The following is a 23,690-nucleotide window of genomic DNA, read 5'->3' as shown; positions in this document are numbered from 1 at the left end:
TTTGTTTTTGTTACCACAGGGCAGATCTGATTTTTCTGCCTGGCTGAATCATGGGTGACTCAGAGATGACTACTGCTATTTCTGGAGGAGATCAAACAAGGTCTGATTTTCTTCCCTATGCTGCTGCCATTAAGCTTGATGGTACCAACTACTTAATTTGGACCAAATCATTATCCTTGACAGTGGCTGGTAGGGGACTCACTGGCCATCTTACTGGCACCACCAAACAGCCTACTAAAGAAGGTGTTGCTCGTACTAAATGGGCTGCCAATGATGCAATGGTAATGTCCTTTGTTCTGAACTCTATGACCACTGACCTCTCTAGTCAGTATCTTCTCCTTGACACGGCTACACAAATATGGACAGCTGTCAAGGGCACTTATGGTCGTTCAGGTAATGGTGCTCAGGTATATGAAATCAGGAAGACACTCCAAACCACTACTCAGAAGGAGATGTCTGTCACCAAATACTATGCTGCCCTCAAGTGTTTATGGCAGCAATTGGATCACTATGGTCGGTTTCAACCTACTACTACTGCTGATATTACTGCCTACCACACCTATGTAGACCAATTCCGTGTCTATGATATCCTGACTGGCCTCAATGATGACTATGACCCTATTCGGGTGCAAGTTCTTGGGCGCGTTCCTTTCCCCACTCTAGAGGAGACCTTTTCTTATGTTCACAGTGAAGAAACACGAAGGGTTGCCATGATGATTACTCCTAAAGTTGAGCGATCAGCCTTACAGACTGCTGGCCCCACTCCTGTTGCGTCTTCTGACAGTGTTGCTGCTTCTACTACTACTACCAAAGAGCCTGTTAACTGTGAGCATTGTCACAAACCATATCACACTAAGGCTCAGTGCTGGAAATTACACGGGAAGCCAGCTGATTTTGAGGCCAAACGTGGTCGTGCTAAGTCTAAAAACAGAGCCAATCATACTGAAAGTGTAGCTCCAACTCCCACTGCTGACATTGGTTTCTCCCAGGAAGAACTTCAGGCTCTGCGTCGTATGTTGAACACATCAACTGCCTCTACTACGTCTGCTACCAATTCAGGTTCCTTCTTTGCCAGTTTGCCCGTACAAGTATTTCTTTTGTTGGTCATTGTGCATCAGTAGTATCCACTCCATGGATCATAGACTCCGGAGTTACTGATCACATGACAGGTTCTTCTAGCCTTTTTAATACATATTCTCTTGTCTCTGGTAAGGATAAAGTCAAAATTGCTGATGGGTCCCTCTCCTCCATCTTAGGAAAAGGATCCATTGGTTGTTCTCCTTCCCTTACACTGTTATCTGTGTTGCATTTTCCCAAATTTACAACTAACCTTTTTTCCATTAGCAGTATCACTAAATCCCTGAATTGTAAAGTGATTTTTTTTCCCACTCACTGTGTCTTTCAGGAACTGGACTCGGGGAAGACAATTGGATCAGGTAAAGTGCATGGTGGATTGTACCTACTTGATGGGCATCCTAAACATACTCAGACTTTACCTTCGACATTTTTCTCCTCTGACTTACATAAATGGCACTCTAGACTAAGCCATCCCCCCTTAGGTACTTTATCAAATTTATTTCCAGCATTAGTTAAAGACTGTAATAAGAAAGACTTTTTTGGTGAGCCTTGTGTCTTGACTAAACAGACACGTTCAACTTATCCTATTTCTAATAAAAGATCCTCTTCCTTCTTTCATATCGTTCATACTGATGTGTGGGGGCCTAGTAGGAAAGCTTCCCTGACTGGCCATCGGTGGTATGCGACTTTCATTGACTGCTATTCTAGGTTCATTTGGGTATACCTTATGCACACAAAAAGTGAAGTATTTTTATGTTTTTAGCACTTTCATCAAATGATTAAGACCCAATTTAATGCCCCTCTTCAAATTTTGAGGAGTGACAATGGGAAAGAGTATATGGAAGGTCAATTCCAAAAATACCTTGCTGTACATGGAATCCTCCATCAGACCAGCTGTGTCGACACTCCAGCCCAAAATGGTGTGGCTGAGAGAAAAAACCGCCACCTCCACCTCTAGGGCTCTTATGTTTGCTCACAATGTCCCTTCCCTTTATTGGGGGGATGCTGTCCTTACTGCGGCCTATTTAATTAATAGGCTGCGCAGTCGGGTTCTTCTTTCAAAAGCCCCTATTGAGCTATTACTCGACTCTTTTTCCTTTATAGTCCCACCTAAGGTGTTTGGCTGCGTTTGTTATGTCAGGGATACAAGGTCCCCTGGTAAACTTGACCCGCGTAGCCTCCGCTGCATTTTCTGGGGATACTCTGCTACCCAAAAGGGGTACAAATGTTACTACCCTCCATCCCGTCGAACTTTTGTCAGCATGGATGTTGTCTTTCATGAAAATGTTCCATATTATGTGTCCCCACCTCTTTAGGGGGAGAGTGTTAGTGAAGATGTGCTGACTATTGACTCTCCACCTCCACTTCAGTTTGTTTACCATGAGTCTGAACTAGTTCGGCCTGCCCCTAGTACTTCCCCTGAGTCAAGGGGAGAGGTTCCTATACAGGGGGAGACCATTTCTATTCAGGGGGAGCAAGCTACCCCGGTCCAGACTCCTATCCAGAGGACTATTAGTGAATTTCAGAAGAGGATTGATGCCAGTAATATGAAGACCTATGCAAGGAAACATAAGCAGGTTCAATCAACTGTTGCTCCAGTACCCATCCAATTGCCGAACCCGGATCCAGAACCTGCCTCTCCACCTGGTAATGTTCCTGATTTACCTATTGCTCTTCGCAAAGGTGTCAGAACTTGCACTCAGCATCCCATATCTCATGTCGTTTCTTATGATTCCCTTGCCCCATCCTTCCGTGCCTTTGTTTCCTCTCTTTCTTTTGTTCGTATTCCTAACAATTGGCAGGAAGCTTTATCAAACGGAAAGTGGAAGGCAACTATGATGGAAGAAATGGAAGCCTTGAAAAAAAATAACACATGGGAGCTTGTGGGTCTTCCACTGGGGAAGAAAACCGTTGGATGTAAATGGGTGTTTGTGGTGAAACAGAAGGTGGATGGCACTGTGGATAGGTATAAGGCACGACTCGTGGCCAAGGGGTTCACTCAGACATACGACATTGATTACCAGGAAACTTTTGCACCGGTTGCCAAGTTAAATACTGTTCGTGTGTTATTATCTTGTGCAGTCAACCTTGGATGGGATTTGCAACAGCTAGATGTAAAAAATGCCTTCCTAAATGGAACACTGGATGAGGAGGTATATATGGACATTCTACCAGGGTTCTCTTGTGACAGAAACCGAGGAAAAGTATGTAGACTGAAGCGTGCACTTTATGGGCTGAAGCAGTCACCTCGAGCATGGTTTGGGCGGTTCCACAAGGCCATGATTTCTGTGGGCTATAAGCAGAGTAATGCTGATCACACATTCTTTATAAAGAGGGTTGGTGAAAACCTCACTGTTCTTATAGTCTACGTTGATGATATAGTGGTTACTGGCAATGATGGTGATGAGATCAGACGGTTGAAGACCTTCCTTGGACAAGAATTTGAGATTAAGGATCTAGGGAAACTACGATACTTTCTTGGGATTGAAGTAGCCAGATCTTCTAAAGGCATTTTTCTCTCCCAGAGGAAGTATGTCCTAGACTTATTGGCTAAGACTGGGTTGCTAGTCTGTCATCCTTCAGATACTCCTATGGACCCTACTGTTCGACTCAAGGAGAAAGAGGGTGAGCCTGTTGATAAAAGCCGGTACCAAAGGCTTGTAGGGAAGCTGATTTATCTTTCACACACTCGTCCTGACATTGCTGTGGCCGTGAGTATTGTGAGCCAGTTTATGCATGATCCCTTCTCTTCTCATATGGAGGCTGTTCTTCGTATCTTGCACTATTTGAAGTCATCTCCTGGAAAAGGAATTCTTTTGTCTACGCATGGTCATCTACGGATAGAAGCATACACTGATGCTGATTGGGCTGGTTCTTCAAATCGCAAGTCTATTTCTGGGTATTGCTCATTTGTAGGTGGAAATCTTGTCACGTGGCGTAGTAAGAAGCAAAATGTTGTTGCTCGTTCTAGTGCCGAAGCTGAGTTTCGAGCTATGACACAGGGTATTTGTGAGTTACTCTGGTTTAAAGGGTTGCTACAAGATCTTGGTGTTCCTATTCGTCTTCCTATGATGTTGTACTGTGACAACAAGGCTGCAATCAGCATAGCACACAACCCAGTACAGCATGATCGTACCAAGCATGTTGAGGTGGATAGGCATTTCATCAAAGAGAAGTTAGAGGCAGGGCTGATTTGCATTCCCTTTGTGACGTCTATTGATCAACTTGCAGATATCTTCACTAAGGGATTGTCTGGGAAGCTGTTTCATCCCAATCTAGTCAAGTTGGGCATGATCGACATCTTTGCTCCAACTTGAGGGGGAGTGTTGAGATTGGCTACGTTACCCACTATGAGTAATCTAGTCCTAGTTGGCCTTTATTACTTATTTTATTTTGTTTATGTTTTAATTGTTTTATTCCTGTTTTTCCCCTCTATACGATTTCTATTTGGGATTCCTAGTTATAGTGGGAATTCCTAGTAGGAATAGGATTGGGGGGAATTCATATCTTTCTGTAATTTGATTTTGTTATAAATAAGAGGCTGGGGTGATCGATCAGATCATCTAAGCATTAATTCCCAAGGCTGTTAACAAAATCTAAACTCACTTTTAAGGCACTTGCAGTGTTTGCTTTGGCTGAAATTTGTCAAGCTAGATGGGTTTGAGGTCCTCCATCATATAGAACCCTCATGTATTGCCACATAGCAAATTGTGAAGTATAAGGTCATTTTAAATGTCACCAGGTATAGTGATGTCTGTATTTACATTTACTGATTGCATTGTTGTACTGTGTACGTTTACATGTTATTGATTGCATGGTTGAAAGAATATGCTGTTCATACTAGCTTTTACGTGCGCTGTTTATACTTGCTAGTGATTTATTTGTTTGAACAGGAGTGGAATGATGTTGCTTTTTTCCCCCAACATTATGAATGAAGGATTTGAAGCTGTGATATATAATCATATTGTCTACAAGACTACAACTATTACAAGTTATAAGATTACCTTTGTTTCCTTGTCAACAAGGACAATGGTTGTTCCATCTTTCTACTTTTCGTCTGGTCTTTCTTGTATGTTTGATGCTGGTGCCTCACCCAGCAGCCTTTATACTATTATGGTAAAAATATGATTTTTTATTTTCGAAAAAAAAGAGCTAATGTTATTGCAATATTGGTGCTCGGTAGCATTTTTTGTGCCATAAGGGGTATACAATAATGTTAATGTTGCATATAACACTGACACATTTACATTATTTCGTTTTTTGGGCCTTTTACTTCTCCTTTAATAATATGTTTGCTTCTTGATAAACCTAATTAAAGGATTTAAAGCTGAGATGGATATAGCTTACATTCAAGTTTGTGGCTCTTCTATTGCCTGAGGCATGAAAAGAACTGGATTAGTTCGAGAAGGTGGAAAAGAATTGCTTGACATTGGTCATCAAATTGGCATCATCCATTTCTCTCAAATTTTTTTCATCATTTGTCTCCATTTCATTGTTTCTTTTTCCTCTTCAAATTGTACTGGCTGAACAATTGGATATCTTATTGTTGAAATTATTAATATTGACTGAAATTTTGTGCTAGGATGAGATTGGTTCTATAAGTTCAGAAATAAAAACCCTTCAGGAGAAGTCCATGGATATGGGTCTGAAGCTGAAGAATCGCAAGGTGGGCCTACCCGTATTTTGTTTTATTTTTCATATCCAACATTTTTGGTGCTTGGATTATTTTTTTAACTAAAATACTCGGTATTAAGTAGAGAACGAATGGAAGAGAAACCATTCAGCAATGAATATAAATTGGTGGTACAAATAATCTTTTTTCCAATCTTTAGTTGTTTCGTTAAAGTTGTGGAGGATCATAAGAGCAAATACAGATTTATATATGAATCTCATTGCTCAGGATAACATAGAGGCTACCTTTTCTCTCCAGGATCACAACGAAAGATAATTAGGTTATGCTCCTCATGTCCATGCTGAACTTTACATTTAATTTGAATTTTATGGTCCTTATAGATGGCAGGTCATCTATTTATCGGTGGACCTAGTAGAGTCCCACTGGATATCCAGCTGTACTTTTTGCCAACTCACCCATCCATCGACCAGAATTATCTCAAAAAATGTAATCACTAAACTATTTCCTTTCTCTTCTCTCTCTCTCTCTCTCCCCCCCCCCCCACCCAATGAGCAACTCCAAAATTATATTAAATCAACAAAGAGGTACTAAAGAAGTCTTAAACCCATTCTAGGTTGAACTCTACCTGGATAAATGTGATCCCACTTTTGGAGGTTCTTAGGTGAGCTCCAATCCTCTTCTGTGAGTCTCAAGTTCTATTGAGAGTGCAAATCACGTCATTGGTTGTTAATCAGAATTTAAATGCAATGTATCCTTCTGTAGTTCTGTTATTATGAGCCCTGATTGACATATGGATGTCCTTGGACCCAGAGGAGATGGGTTACTTTGCCTAGGGCTTGTGAATTATGGACCATTAGGTCAAACTGCTCTGATGAATCTGGGGCAATTGCTGAGCCTGTTTGGAGGTCCATATTCCAAACCGCCTGTGATCACCATCATAAGAGGCCCATTCCCTGGGTCTTGAATGGTGAATTGATCCCCTTTAAAACTTGAGAGGAACCATTTGGGGCCGATGATCTAGGTTGTATCTTGATTTCAAATTTTCATTGCTGATTAGGTGGCCAAGTAACTGAAACAAGAAACTCTTGGAGCTTTTGATGGCTTCAAGCTCATGTTTCTTATATCCTTTTATTTTTCCTTTTCTTCTCCTGATTTTATTCTAGGTTTTAGATATTTTGGTAACTTTGGTATTTCTTCTCAGGTTGCTGAATCAAAATTGGAAAAATTTATTGAAGACATCATTGTCCCACCAAGGATGGTTGACATAATTGTTGATGGAGAGGTAATTTTTTTTTCTTCTAATTCTTCACATAATTTGTTATCTGTTGAAGTGGGCATATGTCTGGGATACGGATCACCATTACGAAGTTGGCTGAGGACCCAAATTACATCAATCATGATCTTGTCAAATCTTCCATGATGGTGATAGCATCTCTGTTTCTCACTTGTGGTTTACTTGCAGCTTTTGAACCTGTCCTTAGTACGTTTCGTGTTGTAACAAAAAAAAAAAAACCCACCTACCCACAACACTACTTCATTCTGGGTATCTTATTCCATCCTTCAATATAATAAAATAACAAGCATTTAAATATGTCAAGTCCTGGCTAATGTATCATAAGTCGTGAGTTGTTTGCTTGTTTGAGTTATTGATTAGTCTCTGTTTCCTTTCTGAATTTGATTCTTTTGCTTTCCTTTATTAAAGTCTAGTTTTTTTATTCTACAAGTCTCCAGTTTTTAGGTGGGGACCATTATATAGTTTCTACTCTCTTACTGCTATTAGACTCAGTTTTTATAAACCAAAAAACTTGACTTAGATAACTATTGATTTGCCTACACTACTTCGACTCAGTATATTAGTAGGTAAACATATACAATAATGATATCAAGAATATATTGGAAATATAATTTTTTTTTTTGGCTTGGGTGAATCATCCTTAGGCAACATTTTTGGCTCGATGTGTTGTAAAAATTTAAGTTTCTGATATGACTCTACTTGAGATTCAGTTGAATTTTAAACATATGGTTGTGCACCTTATACTTCAATGAAGTATGTAAAACATGTGAAATCTTCAGCTCTAATATGTGAGTGTGGAATGGGGATTCACTTATAATTCTATGAAGAAATACACTGCCAAAATCACGAATCCTATATTTTAAGGTTCACCAGAAGCTGCCCTCTCTGTCCATATCATCTTATTTTTACACTTGCACCACTACACTTTAGTTTCTGTACAGCATCTCATTTGCTGAGCATCAGCAAATCTACCCGTAGGAGCATAAGGAATTAAGGGTCTAGACTGCCTTGTTGAGTATGAGTTTCTTTATGAGACCTGGGCTTGTGTAGAAATCCAGCTAATGGCTGTAGAAGAATCACCCTTAATGGTCAAGTGTCTGGCGGCTGGCCTGTAAATTTATGGATAACACAAGCCAGTTATCAAATCCCAGAGATCCCCTGTTGTTGAGTCTGTCATGCCAGTTGGTCTTAAGTATGGTAAAATAATAAAACCCTCATGGTCCCTGAAGCACCAACCCTACCTGCCAAATTATGGTTTACCAAGCTGCTACCATCAAAGTTCATCTTAATGCTGTTCAAGGTTTTTTTAATTGCTGAGGTAACAGCTGCTAGTGCTAGATTCCTTTTTTTCCGTCTTTTGGGAGCTTTATACTTGATGTTATTTGCCTGTTTTTGAGTTTGGCCGTCATATTCTGTAGCCATGTGGTTGGTATGGTGTTAGTAGTGGTTTCTCTTTTGGGATTGTTCTCTAGAAATGAAAGCAAAGTTAGTGTTTGGGTGTTGGAACCAAGGAATTAAGTATCGGAGCGTATCGTATCGCTTGGCCGATACGTCTCTGGTATCGGTCATGGCCGAGACGAGACAGGTCGAGACGTATCTTTTTTTTTTTAAATGTAAATGTCTTGAATGTATCGGTATGTATCGACCGATACATATCGATACGATACGATACGGTCGATACGCATCGATACAGACGAGACATGATTTAAACCATTATTTTATTATTTTTGAAATAACGATACATATCGAGACGTATCGAGACTTCTCGATACGTATCGGCAACTTAAAACCACATGGGCCCAAGTCTTCTCAAAAAAAACTCGAGCAGGAGCAGGCTGGCGGAAAAAAACAGTTCCAGCTTTGAGAAACCATAAAAAACATCTTTAAACTTGGTTTTTGCCAAAGATTTGTTGAGGGCTTTGATTCCTTTGCCAAAAACGATCCTAAAGGAGGTGAAATCTCATCATTTGCTGCATCTAACAGCCCACATTCGAAATCAAAAGGTGTTCTTGAAGGGCAAGGTAGGTTTTTGAAAAAACTTGATTCTTTTGTTTAAATCTTTGATTTTTGGTATTTTTTTGTTATGATTCAAAGGGAATATGTTAAACTAACTTAGTATTGCATTCTTTGTATACATTTACAAAGATTTGAGTTCAAAATCCATGTTTCTTTGCATTTTTACCCAAAATCGAAAATTGCTTCTTTAAAATGATTTTTTTAATTTTCTTCTAAAATTTAAAACAAATGCTAATGTATATAATATATGTACTATATTATGTATAGATCTATCACATTCCAAGAAGATTATATATTTACCCTAAAATCTATCACAATAGTCACCCCTATTGTTGAAGACCCTTACAGACATGACTTTGATCCACCCGACATTCTTCATGGCAATTGAGTGACTTTACATGTAAGAAATTTCATCTTTTAATCTTTTATAACAATTTCAATGTGCCGCACTTGTCTGGTTATTGATTATTCACAATTCTTAGTATATATGCATGATATATGACACAAATTGCTTGTTTATATTGTTTTTATTGTCCAAAAGTGTATTTTCATGTGTATTTTGATCATTTTCATGCGTTTCACCGATCGATACGTATCTCCGATACGATACGATACGCCTCTTAAAATCGCCCGACCGATACGATACCCGATACCGATACTTAAATCCTTGGTTGGAACCTTTACTATCCTGCATCATTCTACTTTCCTATACTTGAGATCCTGCAACTATGGAAATTGAAGATATCTTGGCTGAATCATGATGTAAATGATTGCAGTATTGAACTTGGTGGTGTATCCTTTCCTATGATGTCCTGATCCCTTGTTTTCATTATATATTTTTGCTACAAAGTATATAAAAGAAGTTTAAAATAGGAATTAAAATGATTCCGGTTTATTGACTCATGTAGAGGAGCTGATGAGTATAATGACATGCTCTAAGGACATAAAGTACCGGTTACAGATTTAGAAAGGATACACCCAGATATTTTACTTTCTGTTTGATCCACTGAATGAAGAAGTGTTGTGGTTTATTTTGTATGCCATTGTACTTGATATTTACTGATTTATGCAGGTAAATGATGAATACATGAGGACTCTTGTGGTTTTAAGTAAGAAGCTGAAGTTTGTTCAAGTAGATCCCATGGTCAAATCTTCAGAAGCTCTAAAAGGTGTTCAGCCTGAGTTGGAAAGACTTCGGCAAAAAGCTGTGTCGAAGGTTGTGAACTTTATAAAGCATGAATATTGAACTGAAATCGATAATTAGCTACTTGCAGTTGTGTCAATTATGACAGAATCATGTTAATGGTACATTGTAGACATAGATTATTACTATTTTGCAATTTGCAGTCAGCTGACTTTGTATACCTGTATGGTTTGAACTTTGAAGTTCTCTTTTTCTTTTAGGGTTTGGTATTAATCAGTTGATGGATTAGTGCTGCTCTGCTTCTACTGCTTGAGAAAGTCAAAGGATCAGCATACACTAGGTTTAATTTTTGTGATTGCCCTCACCATTCGTCGTAAAATTATTGAAGAATGTTCCTCTTTGAGTGTGATTAAATTCTTTTTTCTCACCTCATTAACTGCGTATTCTTTTTAGTCACTCAAAAATGATTATGAGCTTGAGATTTGAAACTTGAAAGTTCTGGTTTCTCTAAATAACAATGGAGATATCGAACTTAAATGGCAAGTAACTGTTGAAATACATGAATCATGAATGTCTTGATCTTTTATGTACTCGCTCTTGGATAATTTGTTCCACAGAGGCAGCATTCAAAACATATTGATAGAGTAACTTTGCATGAATGCCTTAGATCTCTTCATTCGCCTTTTTTGTTTAGACCTCAGTTTTCCCTACTTTGTTTTGTTTGGATCCATGTAGCCGACCCATTAAGTTGGGATAAGAAGTTGTTATTTAGATTTCAACGTTGAGAAATGCATTTTCCCCTTCGGAGATGGAATCATATCCGAAACTGAAGTAGAGCACCTGCTTGGGGTATGCTATGGGACTGTAGTGCAAAACTTTGTGGAAAATGGAAGTTTATATAAAGGGTAGTTATTGGTGTCACAAGGGTTGTGACGTTTCCAAAGTCACAAGACAAATCTAGGCCATCCATTTTCATTTTTGTCCTATCTAAACCATCTGTTCTGCTCAAAGTTGGGAGACTGCAAAGTAATGACTAGACTACTGTTACACAACATGGACATATACAGGATGCATGCCAATACACGGTGGTTATTTGATTGAATTAGACTCTGAAATTTGACACATGGATAATCTAGACCATGTCCTCTCCATCCAACGGTTGGAATGAACTCATCATCTATCCACGTTGCAAAATAGGTGCCCTGTGATGTTTGGAGAAGTAACAGATATTTCACCTTATATAAAATAAAATTCAGATATCGATTCTGAATATGAGGAAGCATTGTGAACATAAAGAAATGCTAGTATTGCTGGTATTGATTGAACGAAAAGGTGTGAGTGTGAGGCAAAGAGTTACAATAATCTCTAAGTTGAGGGTGGAGGAAAGTATTGACTTTTTTTTAGGGTGGAGGAATTTATTATTGAGGATGAGACCGAGATAAGACAAGAAGTGGGATAGGTTTCCATGAGGACCTCTACAGAGAGGAGGTGGGGTCTAGATCAAACTTGGGATGGGATGAATTTAGGCAAATGTCATTAGAATCAAGGGACTGGTTGGAGAGGCCTTTCGTGGAAGACGAGGTATGGGAAATTAGAGAAAAAGGATTGGTGATAAGGCTTTGAAGTTGTAATGTGAGGAGTATAAATGCAAAATTTGTGGTTGTAATTCTCAACAAGATGGGGCAGGTGAACTGAAGGTGTTAAGAGTTATTTAATTTCATGTAATAAGGGTACTTTAGGTACTAGACTTTTAAGTTGTAATGTGTTTTTACTTTCTTATTTTTTACTCTCCTTAGCCATCATATATTAGCATGGGGGGGTAATGATGTAATTTCTCCTTTATGTTAAATGAATCAGTATAGGGGAGAGATGAACTATTCTCTCCCACAACTTGCGACCGATTTCTCCTTCTTCTCTTCTTCTTCTTCTTCCTACTCTCATCTTATCCCTTCCACACTTGTTCTCCTTCAATCTTTAGTTTCCAACTGAAGGACCATAGTACAATAAGCTTGACATGTAGTTTCTACAGAATTGTATCCCAGGTTCTATCCATGAGACTGAGACAGGTAATGCGTCAAATTATATTGTTGCATCCAGAAGTACTGGATCAGGCAGCCTAGATCGACCAAATTTCTGTGACATTTAATGTTAAATGAAGATCTAGACAAAGTATTCTTAGTTGAGGTTTCAAACGTTGATATTTTATCTGACAATGATATCTGATAACTTCTTCTGGACTAGGGAAACAAATGTTAATCCATTAATTTATTGGTGCTTACAGATTATTTAATATTCTAACACATGAGACTTTCAATGCTATTGAACATGTTATCCATTAATACGAGTATACGACCATGTTAAGTTTTACCCTTTTAATTTTTATTCTTGTCCATTTTTTGTAGGTATTTGAGTTTGTTGTTCAGAAGCTTTATGCCCTAAGAAAGCCCAAAACAAATATTCAGATCCTTCAACAAAATGTTCTTTTAAAATACAAGTAAGCTATCTCTTTTGGAATGTTACTACCTTCTATGGGTACAAGTAAGCTATCTCTTTTGGAATGTTACTACCTTCTATGGGTGAATCTCCTTACTTTTTTGTTTCTTTAAATTGAAGTACATTTCCATTTGAAAAAGAACAAATAATTATGGTATGGTGCATTAATGTGCCCTAATTACATGCATCTCTTTTTTTTATTTTTTAAGTCTTATATGTATTGCTTTTTGTCTATCTGATCGTCCATATGAGGTTGCTCTGAAACACTTTCCTTTCAATATCTGACGAAGGTTTGAGTTATCAGAGTTGCACCCCAAGGGAACTATTATCATTGATCATATTCTGGTAGTTTCAAGTTGCACCCAAGGAATATTATCATTGATCATATTCTGGTAGATCCTTCGTAGTTCATTAAATACATATTCTACTGCATTTCTTTTAACTCATATGCAAGAGGTAGACGTGGGAAAAATAGATCTCTTAGATTCAGGACATTTTTGACATTGGTTTGACCAAAGTTCAAAGTTCAGACAGACTTTTCAATTACATGGTACCTCTGCTTATGGTATATGAGTTTCTATTAGATTTCTCTCATTCTTTTTGTCAAGTTGATAAAATTGCTCTTGGGTCACTTCTAGTCCGAACACTAGTCATTGGTTGACAAATTGACAGTAATGAATTAGAAAGAACATGTAGCTTGGATAATGCTATATGTATACCAACAGGAAAATGCAGAGCACTGGTTTCAGTTTTTTCCCCCCGCCTGCAAAGTAACAAAATATTATAAAAAATAAAGAAATGATCAGAGATAATTGATACAACAACAACAAGAGAAGGGCCAGAAACACAAGAGGCCTTAAGAAGCACCATGTGATTGGGTAATGTCCCAAGTTCAGAGCCCTATTGACCCCCTAATGATGTGGATATATCTCAAAGGGCCCTCCTTCTGATCCTTTAGCCACTGGATGACCAAAGGAGAATAACTTTCGACCACATCCTGCCAACCATTGGAGGACAATTTACAAGCCTTTTATCATCTCCACTGGTACTGTTTCGACTGCCAGGTGCTTCTGGAGCATCTAGAGGGCGAGAAAGAGAGCCACCCGTTTAATGGGGGCTCAACACTTGGATAATTATCAGGATGTAATAGCTAATTAGTTTTCTACAAAATTAAAATATAATATTTACATATACATATATATATATATATATATATATATATATATATATATATTTATATATATTCCAATTTTTGAATTTGGAACTAGTAACGCTCGTATGATATTTGTTTCTGAATTTTTTCCGTTTCCACTCTCTCCCCCCCCCCCCCCTTTTCTTTTTGGACCAAAAATTTTCGTTTCCAAGACCAAATAATACTCGAAGGTATCCCGTAGCATTTTTTCCCCATCCCTCAACTTCCTAAGTATAGTTGTCATAATTCTGTCCGGGGCTACTATCAATAAAAAATGCTGATTCTGTGTGGTGCTATAGGCTGGAAATTTTTGTGACATGATTTTTAGGTTTCCTTCCCTATGGGCTTACTACCATTTTTTTATAGGGATTTTCTAATAGAATTTGATATTATCTTACATCAACACAACGACCAATCCACGTTTTCCACATATGTTGATGTCACGTTCCTTGTAGTAGTACTTCACTATCATTTTTGATTGAGATCTTCAAGGGGAATGAAATGCTTAGTATCGTTTTTCTGGGTAAAAAGATTTAGATTTTCTTCACTGTTTCAGTAATTAATTTGTCAATAATGATGATGAAGTGGCTCTAGGATCAGTTTAAGTGTTTGTTTTGTTTTCTTGATGATTCATTCTTCTTAATTTAAAAAAAAATGTAGGTACGTAATTCTCTTTCTCAAAGAACATGGAAAGGAGGTCTATATGGAGGTTCGTGGAGCATACATTGACACAATGAATAAGGTGAGTGCTATCGAAAAATTTAACAGAACTGAATTTAGTGCTACATGAACCTGATATTCGATTCTGATGCTTCTCTTGTTGTTGGGGATTGTGCACCACTGAAACAATGATTTCCCTCAATATCTTGCCTTTGGTATCACTTCTGATTATAGAATGATTCGTCTAGGAAACACCTTTTTTATTCTTGCATTAGAGTAAATAAATGTTTACCATAAATGACCCTACAAAGTTAACGAAGTGATTCTTGGAATTGGGAAGCAAACCATTTTTGCTTCATGAACACTGCTCCAAAACAAAGGTGTGAAAAATCAAAGAATTGCTCCAAAAATCAAAATATGTGCCAATTGTGATTCTGGTTAAAATTGTTCCGTGTAATAAAGAACACTCAGAATCCCTTGAGGGATGAGATACCAAACTTCAAACACACCCTCAGCTTCTTTCTTGTCTTTTTTTTTTTTAATTTTATTATATATATATATATATAGAGAGAGAGAGAGAGAGAGAGAGAGAGAGAGAGAGAGAGAGGGTCAATACAGTTCGATACCATCGATACCTGTCAATACAAATCGATATGCAGCTAAACTCGATTAGGTCTTCTCCTCTTCCTCTTCGTTTCTATTGTTTTCTTATTTATTTATTTAATGCACATGCCTGATCCCATGCATGAGACTGTCTAAACAATGTACACAATTGAATCAAAATGTTAGAAAGTGCATCAACTTTATAGTTTATACCCAACACCCCCCCCCCCCAAAAAAAAAAAAAAAAAAGTTGACTCTGAATTATCTGCCAGGTACTTCAGGGTATCATCGGGCATACCTTCTTTTGGGTCCTAAATGATCTGCCACATGGCGGATATCGGGTCTGACCACCTAACACCCTATGATTGGACCTTATAACTACTTCTTTATGATGTATTATGCTTCAAAACTGTTTTTGCCTGTATTGATGTAATCCAAAGCATGAAGAACAGGACAAAAGCAGAATTAAAAAAAAAAAACTGTTCACGTGAATAGTGTTGTGGGGCTCAATATCGACAGCTGGCTTGGATGTGATGCTGCCAATATTTGTTAGGATACATCTATTAGTTTCTATTTCAGTAGTTAACTAGTTTGTATTTTCTTTCATTGTTATTGAGTCAACAGCTAGAGACTAGAGTTTCTATTTTCCAGCAAGTTTCTATTTTTATGTTAGTTTCTTTTTTCTTTTTTTTTTTCCCAGTTTTATTGGCAGCCAAGCAATCTCCCCACACTATTGGGAGTTGCTAATTTTGTAACTATTGATGAGTTGATTATAAATAAGTGTATGTGGCTGAGCAGAAAAGGGACAGAGATTGAAGAAAAGAGAGCTATGGTTGAAACTGTGAGAGGCGGTGACAGTGAGAGACCGTGGGTGAGAGACCCTGGACTGAGAGAGTCCCCTATCCCCCCTTCCATATCCCCTGCTTCTTCTTTCCTATCCTTTTATGTTCTTCTTTCATATGTAAACAGAAAAGAGCAATAAAAAAAATTTCAGTTTTCAATTTTGTTCTTCCTTATTGATCCTGCTGCAATCTATCTCCCACTGGTTTTTCCCTGGTTGGGGGTCGAGTTTGCATTATGTATCCTAAGCATTTCCATGCGTTTCTTGACCATTTCCATGTGTATCTTTAGAGTATCTTGTTTTTCTCTTGGGCTACTGAAGATAGAGCGCGTTCTGATCCACTCGCGCCCTGGTTGTTCAAAACTTCAGGTGGCACCTGCACAGAACAACCAAAAGCAGGAGGGTTCGGTTATGGTGAAGATACGTCTCCTAAAATCAGCCTCTGATACGATACCCAATCTCAATACTTTAATCCTTGACTGAATATTTCTCCATTATTCTCCCCACACCACCCCCCCCCCCCCCACCCCAAAAAAAATATTAATAATAAACAAAGAATGTCTGTCTCATTTACTCATTTAGCCAGATGCACTACGTGTCTTAACCTATATCATAATTTCCATGTGGTGAAGTTATGTATTTCAAGCACCATGGAAATGGTGAACAATGGAGAAGATAAGCAAGATTTTTTTTGTAAACCTTAAAATGATATTTTGCACATGAGAGGATTGCAGTTATCCAATATACTGTCATAAAGTTGCCTTTGAGGTAGCCTTTGAACGGCTAACAACTGTGCAGTTGACACTTGTCAAATAATTGGAAAGATTATGTTTGTAAACTTCTCATCTTTACTGAAGTACAGCCATTCTATTGCAGGTTCTGAGTGCCCATTTCCGGGCTTATATTCAAGCACTGGAGAAACTACAACTGGATATAGCAACAGCAAGTGATTTGATTGGAGTAGAGACCAGAAGTGCTGGCCTCTTTTCAAGAGGAAGAGAACCTTTAAAAAACCGATCTGCTGTTTTTGCCTTGGGGGATAGGATAAACATTTTAAAGGTCTCTTATCACTATCATTTTTTTTAATAGCGACAGTATGCTTTAGAATTCTGCATTTGATTTGACAGCCTCAGTCAATGATGACACGGATAACCTGTCCATAAAGTTTGAGCATTAACTATGCTACCACATGGCAGAAAATACCATCCAAGGATGCCGGGTGGTACTTCTCTAGGTGGGCTCACCTAGAAAGAGACTACATTTGATAAAAATAAAATAAAAAGATTCCTTGACTCTATATATTAAGAGTTTTTTTCCCCTTTTCGACAGGAGTTTAGTTTGAGTGCCAAAAACTAGATTTTATAATAAAATTTAACGTTTGCTCTTTTTACGTTTTTCAGGAAATTGATCAACCTGCGTTGATTCCACATATAGCCGAAGCAAGCTCTCAGAAGTATCCATATGAAGTCCTCTTCAGGAGCTTGCACAAGCTTCTTATGGATACTGCCACCTCAGAGTAGTCAATAACTCCCTTATCCTTTGATATTTATGCTCATCTCCTCCCCCTTCTCTTTCCCCTTTCTTGGCCGCAATAGAAAATTGTAACTTGAAAATCTGATCTTCTCATTCCCTTCAGGTATCTCTTCTGTGATGATTTCTTTGGTGAAGAATCCATATTCTATGAGATATTTACCGGTAACCGTGAAACTTGTACCTGGACTTTATTTTGGAATTGATATTAGGATGGACCTACATTGTCAGTGCAAAGATTAGAAATACTTTGTATTACTGTTTCTTGTTGTATTTTTTGGGAGAGTAACTGTACTTTTTGAGGTTTTTTTGATGTTTTTCTTGTAATATTTAAATATCTATTTTGTCAGATTAATATTTTTCATTCGTACTGGCATTTTTGCAGGTTCTCTAATTTGTACTTTGTAGTCCTTAATGATAATTGCTTTAATGTATAGAAGTCTGCTACCATCCTTACTGACACTAATGCTTTGGCGTGCTGTGTTTTTTAAAAAAAATACTATGGCCTCTGGAAACACATCAAGATTGTATTTTCTAAATAGAATTTGCCACCAAAGAGACATCTAATTTGCATGCTAGAAAATAATTTTGAATTTTGATAAGAATTACATTGATTTTCTGTTTGGCTTTGTTTTCCATAGGTCCATTTGCTGTTATCGATGAACACTTCAATGCAATCCTTCCAAATTGTTACGATGCTATCGGCTTAATGCTTATGATCCGCATTATACATCAGCACCAGGTAAAGTTCCATGTTTCTTATTCTATTCAATTTCTTCATATGTTATACATAGGGAAAAAAAGAATCCTCCACAACTACAAAGATAGCGTCTATTAAGGGCCACGTTTTTCTGACACATGGGGCTGGCTAGGCCATTCTGACCTGATGAGTTCTAATAAGTCAAAGTAAGCTTTAATGAACTGAAAACACTACAGGACAGAACTGCAGTGTACCTAGTTTAGGTAACAATAGGGCAGAAAATAGAAGATGTAATAACTCACAAACCAGCTAGCCGATAGGGCTAAATATCTGGTCAAAGGCTGGCCTAAATCTGCTGAAGTTGTGGCTAAAATATCATCAAGAACCAATGGTTAGATGGTGGGTAATGAAGATGGACAGAAAATAGAAACTTGAGGAAAACAGAAATTAGTAACTCTCTCAAACATGAATTGTTAAGGTAAGGTTACTTCTAGTGACTTAGTGGTTGCGGGTTTGAGTCGGGAAACAGCCTCTCCACAGAGCAGGGGTAAGGCTGCGTATCCCCAGACCCTGCAGTGGCAGGAGCTTGGATACACCCTTCTTCTTCTAAAACATGAATAACTTCCAGTTTCCAGATCTGATGAACCTGCACTTTTGGACAAGTGTAGCCTCAATAGAGAAGAACAACATATAAAAAATTGAGCTTGATCCAAGGGCTGGACTAGTCGGAATTCTTGATGGAAGTCTGTGATCACAAGTGGACAAAAACTACTAATGCCAGGATTTCAACTGAGAAATAGAACAAACAGAACATGGAATGAGTAATATCTGAGCTAAATCACAGAGAATGGAAACAGAGGTGGTAGAATCAAACCCAAATTATGTTGACTAGTCACCCACACATACACCATGTAGCTTGTTGAAACTGAAGTAAAGATAGAGGGAAAAGAGACTGAAGAAAGGCTACGACCTGCCTTCACCACCAAGGCCTGCGGGAGGCTTCACTACCACCCAACCAAGGTTTCACCACCTTGGGTTTGCTGCTGAATCACCACATTAGCATGCATCTCACAAAGAGAATTCAATAGAGGAATTGCTAGAACTGTGGGATAGGGTATCCCATGCTTGTATTATAACTTTAGATGGCTGAATAGAAAATTTATTGACTCTCCATGTGTTGGAGAGTTCTGGACTTACAAACGGCTCAAAATTAGAAACCCTTCTAGAAGGGAGATCTAATGACTACTGTATAAAAAAGAAATCCAAAATAGCAATTACTAGTAGCTATTGCCAAAAACACAAACTAGTCCCAAAAATAGAAACTAAGAAAAACAGCAACTTCTAGAAGATATTCTAGCAACCTGGCCGGCTGGCCCCACACAATTAACACCAAACCTATCCAAATCAGCCCATGCAAACTAGGCCAAAGCAGCCTAGTTCTGGTTTGAACTAAAACCAAAATCGTGGTCTCTTTGGTCCTTTTCCTGCCACATAATGTTTAGGCTCTGCGTCATGACCCCTGGGTAGCTAGGTGCTCTCTCTGGTTTGCCAGGCACGATGCCATCTCAACCTTATGTCCCCCCACCCCCCAACCAACATATTGAACTTTCACCTTATGTTTTCAGTTGTCCTACTACATTCCATAATAATTAGGTTGTTTGACATTTTTCAATACTTTATTCCACCCAGTTGGTGATAAGAGTTGGGCTTACCAGTGTTAAAGTATGATGTAGACAATAGGTCCACAAAATTTCAAAACCAACTGAGCTGCCATGGGGTGGAGAGAAGCTATTTCCATAACAAGGGAGAGTACCCTCTCTCTGAGCTACTTTCTCTCTTGTATTTATTTGGTATGATGCTAAAGGCTGTTATAAATCTTAATACAGTATTTATTTGTTCTTGTATCCAAGTGTTTTTTCCCCATTCTGACAGAATGAACACTTCTTTTTTTATAAACATCATGATAATTTGTATGGGTGGATCATAGAACCCCCATATCCAATGGTATTCATATCGTGATAGTATGCACTGGCAAAGGCACTAAGCCTGTGGGGAATGTAATTGCAACCAAACATGGTTTACTCAATTAACCCAGAGTGCGAGCAAGTTTGTATTAGTCAGGGTACATTCTTTTGAAAGGTGTAATTGATGTAGGACAGCTATGTTTCAGATTTCCAAGGCTGAACTACAAGAAAGTATTTGTGGGAAAGGATTAGGGCAGATTGGAGTTGAAAGGAGTGGTGGAAAGGAAGTTAAGAAGCAAGTACCAATATGGGCAGTTGAAAAAAACCCCCCAAAGAAAAACGGAAATGCAATTGTATCCTAGGGAACAAAAAAATGTAGTTACTCCTTATGTCATTAGAATTGGAAATATACTAGCAAATGGAAAAACAAGTGCAAATTTCCCCAGAAGATTTGCCCAATTTGAAAGAATCCTCTGTAGGCCTCCATATCTTGATTTTGGAGAAGAATGAAGGGTAATATCGCAAAAGGCTTCATAGAAGTGTATCCCTGGTAGAAATTCATTGTTTTGGCATTTTTGAATGGATTGGGCTCCTCTCCAATGCACCCCTAGAGGCCGACACATGGCCGAGGTGCTGTTCGAACGGCGAGGATGGATGCGCACGTCTGAGCATGGTGCACATACGATGGAGAGAAGGAGTTCCAGCTCGGTGGTGCGCATCCATCCTCGCCATTCGAACAGCACCACGGCCATGTATCGAGCTCTGGTGCCACGCCAGACATCTTCCAGCATACCCCAGTGCCGTAGGGGAGCCGAATCCATCTTGAATCCTATCCTCTAATGTGTAGGCTGCTAATGATTACTTTGGGGCCTCCTAGTCCTAGGCAGGGATCAAGTGCAGAACCCTCAAAAGCAAAAAGATATTCATAGTTTTTTATCATGCAGAAAAATGTGATTTCACGCTTCCATTGTAACTTCAATTTCGGGTTTCGAAGTGAAAATATGCAGTTTTTCTCGTACTGGAATGGGCATCGGAACTTTGGTATAGGTCCGTGTTGTATGCTTATTTTGTTACGCATAGTGAAAGCTTTTTTCTGTTTATGTTTGCTGATGGATTTGTAGTATATCTGTGTTTTTGGTGATTTAACTCTATAAAAAAATTGGTACTAACATTGTTTTTCTTTTTAGCTAATTATGTCCCGTCGGCGAATTCCATGCTTGGATTCATATTTAGACAAGGTATTTATCTTTAATTTTAGATCAGTAGGCTGTAGTTATAGCTTTACTCTTTTATGTTTACTACTGCTTAGTTTTTCATGTTGTTATTAGATGGGTTCCTTGAACTCTCCTTTTCTTTCTTTTTCTTTTTATGTAATTCCTTTATTAGCCTTCTACTTCCCTGCTTCTAGGGCAGCACCGGTATTTAATTTGAGACAATAGACCAAGTTTCATGTATACTTGACCATGTTGGAAGACGTTCATAAATAGCAATACAACTTTCTGGGTATATGGGCCTAGTTTCTGGGTAAAAGGTTCTACGATAGTTGAAATAAGTGGGGTGTGGGATTGGGATTATCAAGGGCTTCACTCTTCGGGAGTTAACATGAAGAATACATGTAATAGAAAAAGGGGGGAAAGGATAGAATGTGGTGTTAAATTCTTAAGCTAAGCATTATTGAATGTTTAGAACACCCCAGATTTGGCCTCCTATATTATTTGATGTTTCTGAATTAAAGATTGGGTGTTAGTTTAACCAACTCTCCTTTATTGTCCTCTTCTCTTGAACAAGTTTTCTGTGAGCATTCTTCGTGTATGTAATCCTCGATTGACTTTTAACAGGTCAATATTGCACTATGGCCTCGTTTTAAGATGGTATTTGATATGCATTTAAGCAGCTTGCGTAATGCAAATGTGAAGATATTGTGGGAGGATGATGTTCATCCTCACTATGTAATGAGACGTTATGCTGAGTTCACAGCCTCACTTATTCACCTCAATGTTGGGGATGGGCAGGTTAGCAAATTCTAAAGATTGACGGTTATAGATGTTTGTGGAATAGTCAGATCGCATTAATCAGTTAATGTTTGTTTTATTTGATCCATGTAGCTTGAATTGAACTTGGAACGACTGCGAATGGCTGTTGATGACTTGCTCATTAAGCTTGCCAAAATGTTCCCTAAACCGAAACTGCAAACTGTTTTTCTTATAAACAACTACGATATGACAATCGCTGTGTTGAAGGTATGCATGAAGGTTGACCTTTTCAATTTTTCTGGACTTCCTAAAGAAACTGTAAGATCCATGATGATTCATCCTCCTGAACAGGGAGAATACTCGTTGTGATTCAAGACCTGTGCCATTCGAAGTCCGATTTGGCCCCTGAAAAATTTTTAGGTGTAAAAAATACATCATGTGTGGATCTTTAGATCCTTAGATGGATCCAAGTGGACAAAGCTTAAGCCTCATCAGCGGAATCCTATCAGTTCTTTTATTTATTTATTTTTCTTATGACTTGATTAATTGACCACGTCCCCTTGAATTTATATTCTCATTTATATTTTCATAAACTTTCCATTTTGGCAATGGAACATTCTAGCGGTGGAAGGTGTGCCATGCCTCTGTAAGTCACTGCATTATACCACACTGACATGGAGCCCTAGGAAACCAAAACTGAGTTTGTGACAAGGCAGCATGAGTGCCTTTTTCTTCTCTTGGTTTTTTTGGGGTACTGGAGTTTTTATTTTCTATGCTCTTTTGTTGAAATTTGTTTCCAGGAAGCAGGTCCAGAAGGTGGAAAGACACAGCTGCATTTTGAAGAACTGCTAAAGAGCAACACAACAATATTTGTGGTGAGTATGCTACTCGCACATATCCCATTTTTGATAAATCTAGCCATGAAATGAACTCGCTAAGTCGTTGATTCGGCACCAATAACATACATGTTGGCAGGTTCCCAATTTGGAATAAAAACAGATTTTAAGTCTTAGATGTCTAGAACCCCGTGAAAAAAAAAATTCCTTGATATAATCTATGATACACATTATTGATCGTTCAAGAGTCTCTTTTCCAGTCTTCCTGCCAGACGTTTGGACTTTGTATCCTTTTAGCCTCATTTCACCTGTTTGCCTTTATAGCAGAATCAGCCATCCATTTGCCTAATTGCCCAATACATCCTTAGGTATAGATCTGAAACAGAAAATTGAAGGATGGAATTGTCTAAGATCTATTCTTTGAGGATGTAAAAGGATTGGATAGAATTGCTCATTAGTTGATTAGGGAAAAAGAAAAAGGCCTCAATTTGTAAATACAACCAGTTTGGTCCATGATAGCTGCATCCTCTTTCTCTCTCTGTAGCTTTCAGTTGTTAGTGTTTTTTTTGCATAGTAAAAATCGTTGAATATTTCGTGGAAATTTGGATAAGTTAAAGACCTTGTTTTTTTCTCCTCCTCCTCTACAGGAAGAGCTACTACTAGAGCATTTTGGTGATTTAATCAAGTTCGTAAAGACCAGAGCCTGTGAGTATGAATAAAGAAATCTTATTATG

The 23,690-nt window shown here is 38.2% G+C and overlaps 1 protein-coding gene across 2 annotated transcripts in view; it reads left to right on the top strand.

Annotated features, from left to right (window-relative positions):
* LOC122667652 (vacuolar protein sorting-associated protein 52 A-like) overlaps positions 1–23,690 on the top strand; it is a 42,272-nt gene that overhangs the window by 9,666 nt on the left and 8,916 nt on the right. For both annotated transcript variants that reach the window (XM_043864023.1, XM_043864022.1), the window contains exons 7-20: positions 5,660–5,743; positions 6,912–6,992; positions 10,093–10,236; positions 12,567–12,658; positions 14,510–14,591; positions 16,830–17,012; positions 17,354–17,469; positions 17,590–17,648; positions 18,125–18,225; positions 21,335–21,385; positions 21,986–22,159; positions 22,253–22,387; positions 22,921–22,995; positions 23,604–23,661. In XM_043864023.1, the coding sequence (XP_043719958.1) occupies positions 5,660–5,743; positions 6,912–6,992; positions 10,093–10,236; positions 12,567–12,658; positions 14,510–14,591; positions 16,830–17,012; positions 17,354–17,469; positions 17,590–17,648; positions 18,125–18,225; positions 21,335–21,385; positions 21,986–22,159; positions 22,253–22,387; positions 22,921–22,995; positions 23,604–23,661 (1,435 nt within the window). The remainder of the gene's footprint in view (positions 1–5,659; positions 5,744–6,911; positions 6,993–10,092; positions 10,237–12,566; positions 12,659–14,509; positions 14,592–16,829; positions 17,013–17,353; positions 17,470–17,589; positions 17,649–18,124; positions 18,226–21,334; positions 21,386–21,985; positions 22,160–22,252; positions 22,388–22,920; positions 22,996–23,603; positions 23,662–23,690) is intronic.

Source organism: Telopea speciosissima, chromosome 7 (assembly GCF_018873765.1).
Source record: "Telopea speciosissima isolate NSW1024214 ecotype Mountain lineage chromosome 7, Tspe_v1, whole genome shotgun sequence".
Classification (NCBI taxonomy): Eukaryota; Viridiplantae; Streptophyta; class Magnoliopsida; order Proteales; family Proteaceae; genus Telopea; species Telopea speciosissima.
This window is presented reverse-complemented; position numbering and strand designations above follow the sequence as displayed.